Source organism: Sparus aurata, chromosome 1, assembly GCF_900880675.1.
Source record: "Sparus aurata chromosome 1, fSpaAur1.1, whole genome shotgun sequence".
NCBI classification, from domain to species: domain Eukaryota; kingdom Metazoa; phylum Chordata; class Actinopteri; order Spariformes; family Sparidae; genus Sparus; species Sparus aurata.
The window spans coordinates 29,325,831-29,338,300 of NC_044187.1; the positions used below are offsets into that span (position 1 = coordinate 29,325,831).

The 12,470-nt window shown below is 43.4% G+C and overlaps 1 protein-coding gene across 1 annotated transcript in view; it reads left to right on the forward strand.

The window, feature by feature from the left end:
- The first annotated feature begins 994 nt into the window (after window positions 1-994).
- Window positions 995-12,470, forward strand: part of cnnm2b (cyclin and CBS domain divalent metal cation transport mediator 2b) — a 44,617-nt gene continuing 33,141 nt past the window's right edge. The window contains exon 1 of the mRNA XM_030430345.1: window positions 995-2,658. Coding sequence (XP_030286205.1) covers window positions 1,161-2,658 — 1,498 coding nt within the window. The 5' untranslated portion in view covers window positions 995-1,160. The remainder of the gene's footprint in view (window positions 2,659-12,470) is intronic.

Here is a 12,470-nt window from a genome sequence, read left to right on the forward strand (position 1 = left end):
ATTTTATGTTTCGTTATTTGTGTTGGTTCATATATATTTGGTCTATTTGGACATGGATGGATTTAAAGTTCTAGGACCCCATGACATGGGACATTTACTGTAGACTTGGGCTGTCTTAAAAATGAATAAGCTGCTGTGATCACACACTTCCAACACAGCTGTGAATTGTCACACAGTTTTGGGCTGTCTTGAGACAGTTCTTGTGACCACAATGTCAAGTTGTTTTGAAAATATATCAATGCAAAGGTGGTAAGTACAGTATGTGCTAGTTTTTCTTTTTTTTCTTTGGAATTCTACTTTCATTTATGCTCACTTATTGTGGGAAATTCACATCAGTATTGCATGAGGTGCTTTTAACCCAAGAACTATCATCAGAACAATGAATGTTATATAATTGATTTGAAATAGGCCCTTAGTCAGGGAAGATTAGGTATCCACTCTGAAATCTGAGGGATCAAAAGACAGAGTAAAAGAAGACATTATTTCTTTCTATTTTTATTTTCTAATGAAGAAAACATTATTCTTGGATGATCTGACATCCACATTAAAGCCCCAAACTGTGATGAGAGGCCAGAAGTAGACAGTTTTGCAGCACTAAATTTCATTAGCATGCCCTTACATTAACAATAATGCAATACAATCCAAATAAATTACTTGTGCCATGTAGTTGATTGAACACCTCTGACAGTATCACTGCAATGTTATCATGATAAAGCATTTATTCCACTTGTATTGTATTGCATTGTATTTCGCAGGTGGTCATGTTTGGGTATTGATATGTCATAAAAACACTGTAATCATGTACACATGTTATCTCCTGCAGTAGGATACATGCTCAAAAAGTCACGAGTAGAGTTCTGTCTGTCTCTTAACATGAGGTGCACTTGTTTTGGAATTTGATTCGCCAAGGAGGCTGCGGGTACCCCGCCCATCGGCCAGCGGGCTCTCATGATTGGCTGCCGCCGTCGCCTGTCTCGGGGACATCAGGGGAGGCACGAGTTGGCCCATAAGCCTGCGCTCGCGAGTCATCAGTGTCGGACACGTAGTGGGAACGAGCAGGTCCCGATGCACAAGCCACGGCAACCCTCGGCGGAGATGAAGGCGGACTCCGACTGGCTCTGATTTTTAAAAGCCCTTTTCATTCAGGAGGTTGGTTGCCAATGGTTATCAATATGGCAGAGCCGTTATCCCAAGGACCCACCGCTGCAAAAATGGCGTCACTTAACCGGGTCCGAGCTTTGGCGATGATTTTCTTAACTGTCACTGGCTGTTGTGTCACCCCGACAAGTGGCAAGGAAGGGTCCGAGGAGACCGTCATCATAGGGCTCCGACTGGAGGACACGGACGACATTTCCTTCATGGATAAGGGCTACCTGCGGGTGAGTGAGCGCTCTCGGGTGAAATTAAGGGTGTACGGGCAGAACATCAACAACGAGACCTGGTCCAAAATTGCTTTTACGGAACATGAGCGCAGCCGGACGGTAGGGAGCCTTGACAGCTCCTCGGGGGATAACCAGAGCCAGGAGGACTCGTCCGGCTTGCATCCCTGCGGTATTAGGACTTCGGATATAATTATATTACCCAACATCATCCTGAATCGAAAGACGTCCGGAATAGTTGAAATTGAGGTCAAACCTCTGCGAAAGACGGAGAGGAGTAAAGCGTATTACCTTTGCATCGCCACCGCGACGCCGGCCGTGCCCGGGATGCACGACCCGTGGACGGAGAACACCTGGATCTACCACGACGGGGACGACACCAAAGTGATAGTGGTGGAGGAGAAAAAGTTTCTGCTGCCTTTCTGGCTCCAGGTCATCTTCATCTCCATGTTGCTTTGCCTGTCGGGTATGTTCAGCGGGTTGAACCTGGGGCTCATGGCTCTGGACCCCATGGAGCTCCAGATAGTCCAGAACTGCGGCACGGAGAAGGAGAAGAATTATGCCAAAAAAATCGAGCCAGTCAGGAGTCAAGGGAATTACTTGCTTTGCTCGCTTCTGCTCGGGAACGTGCTGGTGAACACCACGCTGACCATCCTGCTGGATGATATCGCCGGCTCGGGGTTGATCGCCGTGGTCATGTCCACCATTGGAATAGTGATTTTCGGGGAGATCGTGCCCCAGGCCATCTGCTCCAGACACGGCCTCGCTGTGGGCGCCAACACCATCTTCCTCACCAAGTTCTTCATGCTGCTCACCTTCCCCGCGTCATACCCGGTGAGCAAGCTGCTGGACTACCTTCTGGGACAGGAGATAGGAACCGTGTACAACCGGGAGAAGCTGCTGGAGATGCTGCGCGTCACGGACCCCTACAACGACCTGGTGAAGGAGGAGCTGAACATCATCCAGGGCGCGCTGGAGCTCAGGACTAAAACCGTGGAGGACGTGATGACGCCGCTGAGAGATTGCTTCATGATCCCCGGGGACGCCACCCTGGACTTCAACACCATGTCCGAGATCATGAAGAGTGGCTACACGCGCATCCCGGTCTACGAGGGAGAGAGGTCCAACATAGTGGATCTGCTCTTTGTCAAGGACCTGGCTTTCGTGGACCCGGATGATTGCACCCCGCTCAAAACCATCACCAAGTTTTACAGCCACCCGTTGCACTTTGTGTTCAATGACACCAAGCTGGACGCGATGCTGGAGGAGTTTAAGAAAGGTGAGGCAGCTGCATAGAGTCACTTTATTACTGATGTGTGATCCTGATGCCAAGTGGAGAGCTCACTTGATCAGAGGTGCGAGAGGGTCTCTTCATTTCCTCTCTCCATCACCCTCAAGTGTCAAAGGTCACTGCACAAGCGGGCTGAACTTTCACCTGTCCACCCTCCTGTACATGGACAGGTGTGTTATGTAATAGCACATTTAGGGCCTCCTGCCGCTCTGGTCCATCGTAAGGTCAAGGTATGTGAGTGAATCTCAATGTTAAAAAACCTGATTTACAGGAATTAAAGTAGGAGGAGCTTTCTTGCCAACCGCCCACCCCCCTTGAAGGTTTTGCAAGAGCTTCCAGGTAGTGAAGGTTAAGAGGTGAAGGATAGAGGATGGCGATGTTTTTGCATTTCTCAGAAAGTCCTGCAGCAGCCACATCGGTAGTGAGGTGCACTTGCCACAGGCCCATTGGTCACTTCCTGTAAATGGGAGGAGGAGGAGGAGGAGGTGTTGTTATCTTTCTCCATCGCTTCCATTCACTGTTAATGTTCACACGGTCTCTCTCTCTCTCTCTCTCTCTCTCTCCTCCTTTTTTTTGTCTCGCTCTCCTCCACCTTGCCATCTCATTCAGTCTTTTTCGCTCTCTCCCCCTCCTTCCCTCCCTCCCTTCCTCCCTCCCTCCCTCCCTCCCTCTCTCTCTGATTTGTGAATGCATTAGGACATGTGGGAATGGTGCAACGGCAGTGCTAAGGTTATCAGGTGGGGGCATCTTGTTTGAGAACCTGCTTAAATCCCTCTGTACCTCTCGTGTGCTTGCCTCTGAATGATGGTGGCGATAACTCCTTTTGTCCAGCCCTGGAATGCAGTCGTGTGGATAATGAATAACAGCCTCTAACACCCTCGAGCCCCCCATGTGTTGTGTGTGTGTATGCGCATGGCGTTTCGAGAGAGATGTTTACCTCACCCACGGTTTACCTGACGTTTTGCATAGCCACCCCCTCTCTGTTGATGCCTCTGACTAAGTTATTCCTGGCACTGTTTGGAGATTCGGTACAAATCTGTTCTTGCTTTTATGCCCTAATCCGCAGCCACAGGAGTGACCCAGTGATTCATAGATACACCTGTTCATCAGCGGATTTATCAATACTTCAGAGGTGAGGGGGGAGCCTGATTGATGAATCGCGTGCTCATTAGAGTATTCACTTGGCTTTAAGAGGATTAATTGGGAGGAAAACAGAACGAATCATTCAGCTCCATTACCAGAAATTAGGTGTAGCCCTCCATGCCAAATTAGCATTGCATAATATACTAGTTGGGGGTGTTTGTTTGTTTTCGTCACGGTGGACTGCTTACAGACGTGCGCCAGCAGCAGAAAACATCACTTCCCTTCGCCTCGTTGATCATTCGTCAGTCAAACTAGGTTTAAACAGAATGCAAGCGTTACAGCACAGCATTGTGTAATGTCACATTATTACAGTAACATTATTAACCCTTGTGGTATCTCTCACCTCACTTATTACACTAGACCAAGTGGACTGTCAACATCTGATGGGTGAGATGCTCTTTGAAAGTATTATGACTGTACTTGGCCCGTGAGCAAACAGAGAGGAGTAGATAGGGGGCACCATGTAGTTTGGGAGAAGAAATTCAAACTCAGTTTTAATAATTACAGTATTCATGAAGTCATAATACAAACTCAGGAGTATCTATTTTTTATCATAACTGAATAAACAAGCTGTTCTCAGAGGAAAATAAGGTCCCCACAACACTGTTTGAAGCTAGAAAGGTGGCAGGGTTAAAGTAAAACCTATTGTCCACCATCTGACAAGAATTTTGTGTTTAGATGTGTTAATACAGGAAGTATACTAAACACATCATCAAAACCACTGACACAATCATATATTTTGTCAGTGTTTTATACATGGATGGAATTAAAGTGGATATTAATGACTCCCCTTTTCAATGGTGACCCCCTGGAGCCCCTTCAAGGACCCCTGAGGGCTCCCAGAATCCACTTTGAGGACCACTTGTCTCAATTCATAAAGCTTAATTGATCTGTTAAACAAAGTGGAGTAATGCCGTTTGGAATTATATCAAGTATAAATTAAACCTCATTCATAATATTACTATTTTTAGGCACAGTCCTTAGTTTGCATTTGTTATTGTCGTTATACTTTGCGTGTGTGCTCCTTCTGCCCTCCTCTCGTGCGCTAGTGCATTCAGGTCCCATCCCATCTTGCTAGCTCTGAACCTGACATTGATATTTACTTAAGTCGGCACAGGATGAAGTGGACTCTCATGTGAAATTCTTAACATTGGATTCTGGGGTTTAGTGTCATTTTGACCGTGACATTCAGTAAATTTTTCCATAGTGATATCAAAATATTGACCTCATCATATCAGTTTTGTCCAAATAATTTAGCTCCAATACTTGCCTGACACCTGTTGAATAATAACATGAATTATAATCCTGCATTTATTTGGTATAAAACCTATAGAAGTTAAAATCAACTGACAACTCAGATACTTATCACATATTTTGTAGCTTCTGTTGTGGGCTCAGTCGTATCTGTTTACTTGGACTATTTTCAGAATTTGAATCATTTCCACCCACTGAAATTCAAGACTTGACATGTTCACATTATGCTGCCAACATAGTTCATCATATAGGTCCAGTTCTGGTGTGCAGGGTCTGAGTGTTTCTGCGGCTGGCCCTGTGCCAGAGGGGATTCGCCTTCAGCCTCTCTTGGAAGTCATAAGCAACAGTTGTAGGGAGGGCTGCGGGGTCAAAGTTTCCCGTCAATCTGGCTGTGTTCGCAGTGCACACTCAGTTCAAAGTGCTTTGTATTGTAAGTCATTGTTAATTAATTTGATGCCGCTTGCGGAGCTGCATAGTCGTCTGAAGTCTGTTGCAGAAAACCCATAACACGCTGACGTTACGGACCTGCAGTGTTGCAGCATTGGGCGTAAACCTTCTGATAGATAGTTTTACATTTTTCTTACAATCTACTCACAAATCAAACTGTTTTAATGTTGCGTCAGAGACAGGAAAACGTGATGGAAAGCTGTGGAGTAAAAATAGCAGATCTGTGCGTTTAGATATTGAATTTCTTGGTAGTAAAAATAAACTCGAGGCCCCTTAGGTTAGAGGTTACGGTCAGATTCATGCTGGAGCTTTTTAATTCAGGCAGACACCCCCTCTGGAAACTTCTGACCCCCTTCATTAATTGCTCTCCGTCTGCGATTGCAACAATTACTGTCATCCAGGGGGCTGCTTGTCAAGCCGCAGGTTTACCGGTTAATGAGTGGGTCAGTGTGTGCCATTTGGGACCAAACCAAGGAGTTGAGTCAGGAACAGGAATTTAGCTGCCCCTTTCTGACTTTGAGTCATTCCTACGAGTTATTCACTCACTTACTCACATGCAGCGCAACCGGCCTTGTGAGAGGAGGAATCTACTGTATGGATGTTTGGAGAGATCAATTCAGGTTATGCACAGGTATTCTTCTCCAGCTGGCTGTGCTATCTGCCCCTGGGGAAGGCAGGACACTTGCCTAACTAGAATAAAGGAGTCCATAGGGGTACTGGGCCCTGACCCAACAGAGAGGATGAAGACTTTTTCCCCCCCAATTATCTCTCGGCCTTACTAACAACAGACACACACTCTCAGTTCCTCTCAAAGGTGCATGTTGTTGTGTTGTAGAAATTTTAATTAGAAGATCTTCATTGATTTTGTACGCCTAAACAAACCAAATAATCAAACTCTCTTTGTTTTCATGGCTGAATAAACTTAAAAAACACACTGACCCTAAAGGACACCACAATTTCATACTGTTTTATTTTGTTTACATGTGGCGGACCCTGCCACCTTTATGGCTTCAAACAGTGCTCTGAGGACCTTATTTTTCTCTGAGAACAGCTTGTTTATTCAGTTACGGCAAAAATACATATTTCTGAGTTTGTATTATTATGTAATTACCTCCAAAACGACCTAGTGCTGCTTTAAGTCTGACTTGTGAACTTGGTGTGTGCACTGATTTATTCCCCCCCCCCCCCCCCCCCCCCCCCCCCCCCCCCCCCCTTGCTTGTACACTGTTGTGAAAAGTCTGTGAGCCATTGATTAAATTTGAAAATTCCCTGTGGCATTTTTTTTTTTAAAGCTACCAATCTTACACATATTCTTATTCGTGTTCTCACCTCATTTAAGAAACCTGTCAGTGAATATCCGAATGATGAATGACCCCAAAATTCATCCCACTGTTTGCTTTGTTATCTCATGTTCAGCTAGTGTTTCATAGCTCAGGGTGTATATGCTTCACAGTTTGAGAGTAAGGTCCCCAGTGTGACAGAGCCTACATGAGGCCTGGCACGTCTTGAACTAGTTCCCCGATCGCTGCAATATAGGCCAATCTATGCTTAATTCAGATTCAACAGCCTTCACGCTCTCTTTGCTCAGTACTTTGTCTTAAAGTGAAACTCTTTTTTTCCTCTCTCTCTCTCTCTCTCTGTGGGTCTTGTTGCAATACTGACAGGAGTTTTGTGGTTTTGCTTTCACATGCTTTTTATTCTTTCTGGGTGTTTGTGTGCAGAGCGTATCATAGCAAATGTCGGGGGGGGGGGGGGGGGGGAAGTGTGTGTTTGCCTGGTAACCCTTGGTGTTAGCGCTGCAACAAGTGTTGGGATTAAATGGCATCATGTTGGTAAGAACACTTAATGTTTCCTGATGAGGGACACCCCTTTGAACTCAGCAGGACTCCTCCTGCCAGCCGCTCACTTTATCAGAACTAATTACCCCGAATTATAGGTTGTCTGCAGCTCACTATACTTTGTGTTACTGGAGATGGCATTAATAGTAGTTTCTATTTTTTTCTTCTTGTATGGAATGCAATTTCGATACAAACTGAGTCCATGTTACAAGCAGCGTAGCATGTTAACACAGCACCACATGCTGTTAAAGCATCTTACTTTGAGATGAATACTGTACCTTTTCCTACATGTGCTGCCTTTTGTGACGTAAGCCTCACCACATAATTAAAGGAGCATGGTGTAAGTTTGTGCAAGAAATTTTAATCAGAAGAGAAAGATCTCCACTGGCTGATTTTAATGCCCTAAACAAACTAGATAAACTAAGGAAATATTTCTGAGTTTGTATTATTACCTCATTAATATTGTAAATGTCAAAATTCTGAGCATAATGAAAAGCTAAACCTTTAATGAAAAGCTATGGTGAGCATTTTCTACTCTATAGAAAATGTGTCTAGTGTCTAGTGCTTTCATATCCACCAATGGCAGCTTCCAAATGAGAAAAGCTGCTGTTGTAGAAACCTGCTGAATGGTTACTCCTCCTCTGTTGTACTCTTGACTCTCAATTTATGGGACTGTGAGCTGTTTTACTTGTTTTCTTCTACAAATCATGAATACTTTACATTACTGCCAACCGTTTTTCCAAAGCAGAGTTTTGCAGAGACTTGCCGGTGATCCATCACAGTGAAGATTTCATTGTCTTCACTCTTTGTCACAGTTAGGCTAACGTCCTACGCTAATGTATTTTGCCACTTGGCAGTACTGGAACCAGCTGAAAACGAGAAAGGCACTGGGAAAACTCTGACCTCTGCTGATTCCAGTAGTTCAATCTGTGATGTACAAGTCCGAAAACGCAAAACGTTATGATTGTCTGTATATTTCCAGAACTATAGGTTGTGTGGAACTGAAGCCTCATCATCTCAGCAAAGTTCAAACGTTGGAGTTTACTAGAGACAATTCACGTTTGGATGGGAGTAAGAGTATAATTACTGGCATGTGATGTGTGTTTTGACGTTTCCGTAGCCACACCTGCGTTGTTACAGTTGTGGCTGCTCCGTAACGATCACTTTCTGGTTGAGGTTTGAGCAGCTACGTGTGTTGGCTATCACAGATGATGACTGGTACCTTAGAATGTCGATTGTGATGTGGAGTCATCATATTTCTATAATTTGTTACGCTTTGTCGCTGTTGAACCTCACTACCATCTCCTGGGTTTTAAGATGTATGGCATTTATTCCTCAGATGCCAAATGCCCGATCTTGCAATGCTAGTGAAAGTAAGGAGTCATTTGTGTGTCTCCGTGATTTGGATCGTCTTCCCCGACCCAGGGCACACCCCTCACTCACTTTTGAGAATTGAGCAAATCGTTGTTTTTTTTTTTGTTTTAAAGCTGACCAACAACCAACAACAGAAAACAAAACCTCCTTGGCCAACGCCATGATGAAAATACATTATGCGACCCTTTACTAGGGGTGGGATAAAATATAAATATGGCAGTATATAGTATATCTTCCTCTTGCAGTATATTATCGAGGTGCGCCGAACATCTGTATTTTTTTATGCGTTCGCTCTAAACAGGTTCCTCTGACCAGAGTCACTACCTCATGACTCCCTGTGCTGTAACCTTCTGTAACTGTAATGCATTGTAGATGACTATCTTGCTGCATATCAAGAACTGCATATTCACTGGATTGTTATACCATCATTCACGGGCATCAAATCTTGATAGTGTAATGGAAAAGAAATGCAAGTTTATCTGAGCCTTTTCACTGCTAGCAGTCGTCATCTGCTGGAAATAAAACTGATAGGTGCAGAGGTTTTGACCTGGTAAATTAAAACATTGGGCTCAAACATGTGAAAAGACTTAGTAAAATGCTAGAGGTGGGTTTGTCACTATGAGCGACTCCTCCACATCAAACGTAGTCTATTGATTGATCATTTATATAAGAGTATAAACATAAGTGCAGCTTTAGGGATGTTCTGTAATTTCCAGGATTTCAGACTTATTTGCCGAATTTTACTTAAAAAACAACAACCCGATCTGTTCACAACATGTTAGCTCATTGTTTGTCTTCTGGGCTTGGAGTTTTACAAATGCCTCGATATATCAGAGTGTCCTTGTCCGTGTTTCGGAGTTTATCAGCACCCCACAGTAATGTTTTATTGTAACAGGACAACGGGTTGATCAAATGTTTACTGTGGTGGATTTTGTCTACGGGTTTAAAGTCTCTAAAGGGTTATGGATTTTTTTTAATTGATGAATTTGTAGAATCCAAAATATTGTTTACCACGCTTTAGGAAATCGTTAGCGATAAGTACGTGCTGTTTGTAGTCAGTGATGTTTAATCAGTTAATCCCATTAATATTGCATAACAATTTGTATTTAGTATCTGCCGACACCGAGACCCGATCCGATACTTTGCCTTAACTAATATTTTCCTAGATAATACAACTGCAGTAAGAAAAAAAGTATCTGCATCCAAGCTGATCCTTAATAGGTTTTTTTATTTTGTTGAAACAAAGTATGGCTCTTTCTTATTCTGCTATTGCAACATTGGCCTACCACCTTCCTTGCGTTAGCAGGTGAGTCTGTAATGCTGCACTGTGACAGCAGCCCACGTTTGGTACCTCCATAGGATCCATTGCTTTTTTCATATTCCTTACGTTTAGTTGTTCCGTAAAATGACATCGACCCGTTTCTTGTCTATTTCACATGCGTTCAGCATCTCCTCGGTTGCCTGTTTTACATGCTCTGCTATATGAGATCCATGTGACTCTAACTCTAACTAGCGCGCATACCAGCACGTTGTAACTCTAAAGTGGAGTCAATATAATGTCATGCTGAGATGGTGGGGCATACCAGGGATTCAAAAACTCCAGATGACGAAGAAAACCCCAATCCTCTACCACGGAGATGAGCTGGTTATCCAAAGCGATTAATTTAATTACATTCTCTGTAATTTATTATCATACCAATTTGGTAGTATTAAATGCAGCTCCTTTGTTCCCCCTCACGAAACAGTCGTAGCGCAGATGTTACACTTTGCTGTTAGACTGCTTTTGCTTCCTAATTTAAAATATTTTCACACTGCAGACATTTTATCCACAGGTTTGCCAGTGTAACGTTACATGCGCGTCTGAGTTCTGCCACAGATTGTGCTGTGACGTAAAAAAAATCGGCCTTGGATCCACGTTCAAAATTGCCGATCCCCGATCAGTGAAAAAAATGTCGTCCGATCCCGATCCTGCAGATCGGACCGGAATATCCCTGCTTATGAATGGTGATAATGACAGTGATTCCGGTATTTAATATCCACTTACTTCTGTTTCCAAACTTCACATAACCTCTTCAATTAGGAGATTAAAGTTACAGGAACATACCAATTTAATGATATAGCCAAAGAAATGGCTGTGCTATCTGGACGAATAACGTCACGTGGCTCTTGCTCGGATGATGAATTCCAAATGATGCAACGCGAGCTATAGCTAGCAACTCGAGGAGCATGTGCCAAAAAAGAACAATCTTCGATGCAATATTGTGGTTTAATGGTGCAAATAGAGACATTTATAGACTATTTCAAGTGTGGCTATAATCAAGAGGCCAGTTCAAAAATGGAGTAAAAAATTCACAATTTAGATTGTGGACCGTAATTTTGATAAAGTAGATCGTAATATCAGTTTTCAGCCATTTCGCCAACCCTTATAGCAACACTGTCGATATTCCCACTTGCAATGTGATATTCATCCAGAAATGCGAGTTGTTAATCGCAATGTATTATGTAAATGAATGAACACATGATTGACTTTTGGTGATTTGGACATTTTCTGGATTGAACTCTTGGGTTTGTTGTGTTAAAAGACTGGCGTTTGAATTGGCCTACATTCTTCAGATTCTGGTACAACATGGAGTGTAGGCTTTTAAGACCCGATTAGTACAACAGTTGAGGAGTGTGAATCCAGGCGCGGTGCATTACCAAAGCCTGTCTGATCTGGCATTATGACTTTAACTTTACATTTATTTGCTACTACGTATTTAACAGAAGAACACCGGCACAGTGTGTCTGCAGTGCTTCGGATTTGCTGCTCAGAGGTGTGTATCCTAAGGTGAGGAGGTGAATTGTTTTGTTTTTGCGTGTGGTTAAGTCTTCAGATAGGGTCTGCCGTTATCTGTCCTACAACTCCCGCTTTTGTTGTTCACCAAACAAACGCCCGTATCGGTGTCAGCCTGCTCTTGTATATTTGGAATTAGTTAGAAAATGCTTTAGCCTGCAAATTTGCCCCACTTGGCAAACCTGTCTGCAATCAACAAAAGGCGCAATAGAAAATAGAATGTACTAAAAAAAAAAAAAAAATCACAACAAGCTCCCTGTTGCCTTGAAGATGTCATGTTATGAAACCTCACTTTGAAGAGCAAATGGTGTGAAGGTCTTTCAAAGAAGACTTTTGATCTAATTCTCTGTGATCTGGCCTCGTCGCGCCTGTCTGGCACATTTATGTGATGCATCAAAAGAGGGACAATGGGCTGCTATGAATATCTACTATGATAGAGCCTGTGAAGATTGGGTCACGTGTTGTGCCAAGGACCTGAGTAGGAGGCACTTACTTTAACATATGAAGTGGTCTTTCTGTATTGCTAAGGTCTGTTTTGATCAGTCTTTCTTCCACAGAAATACTAACACTGCAATGTATTGTCTCAAAATATCTACTGTATATAGTGCAGGTTTCAAATGCTTACAGTTTTTTGTTTTACATTACAGTGGTGGATGTTAGTGCCCATCATTTCTGCTTCATAACTTCACACGTTGGCCTCTGATGGTGGCTGTTTTCTAGAGAAAGGCTTTGAGTTTTGTGTTGTGGATGTAGTTAAGGAGCTGAGTCTGCTTCCAGCACATGTTGCCAAGGATCTGTAGCCATGCACTACTGAGGAAAATTGGTTATTACGCAATCCAGAATGCAAACACCCCCACGTTCCTTTTAATAAGCTGTTTCCCAAAACAGAGACCTGTGTGTGTGTGTTTTTG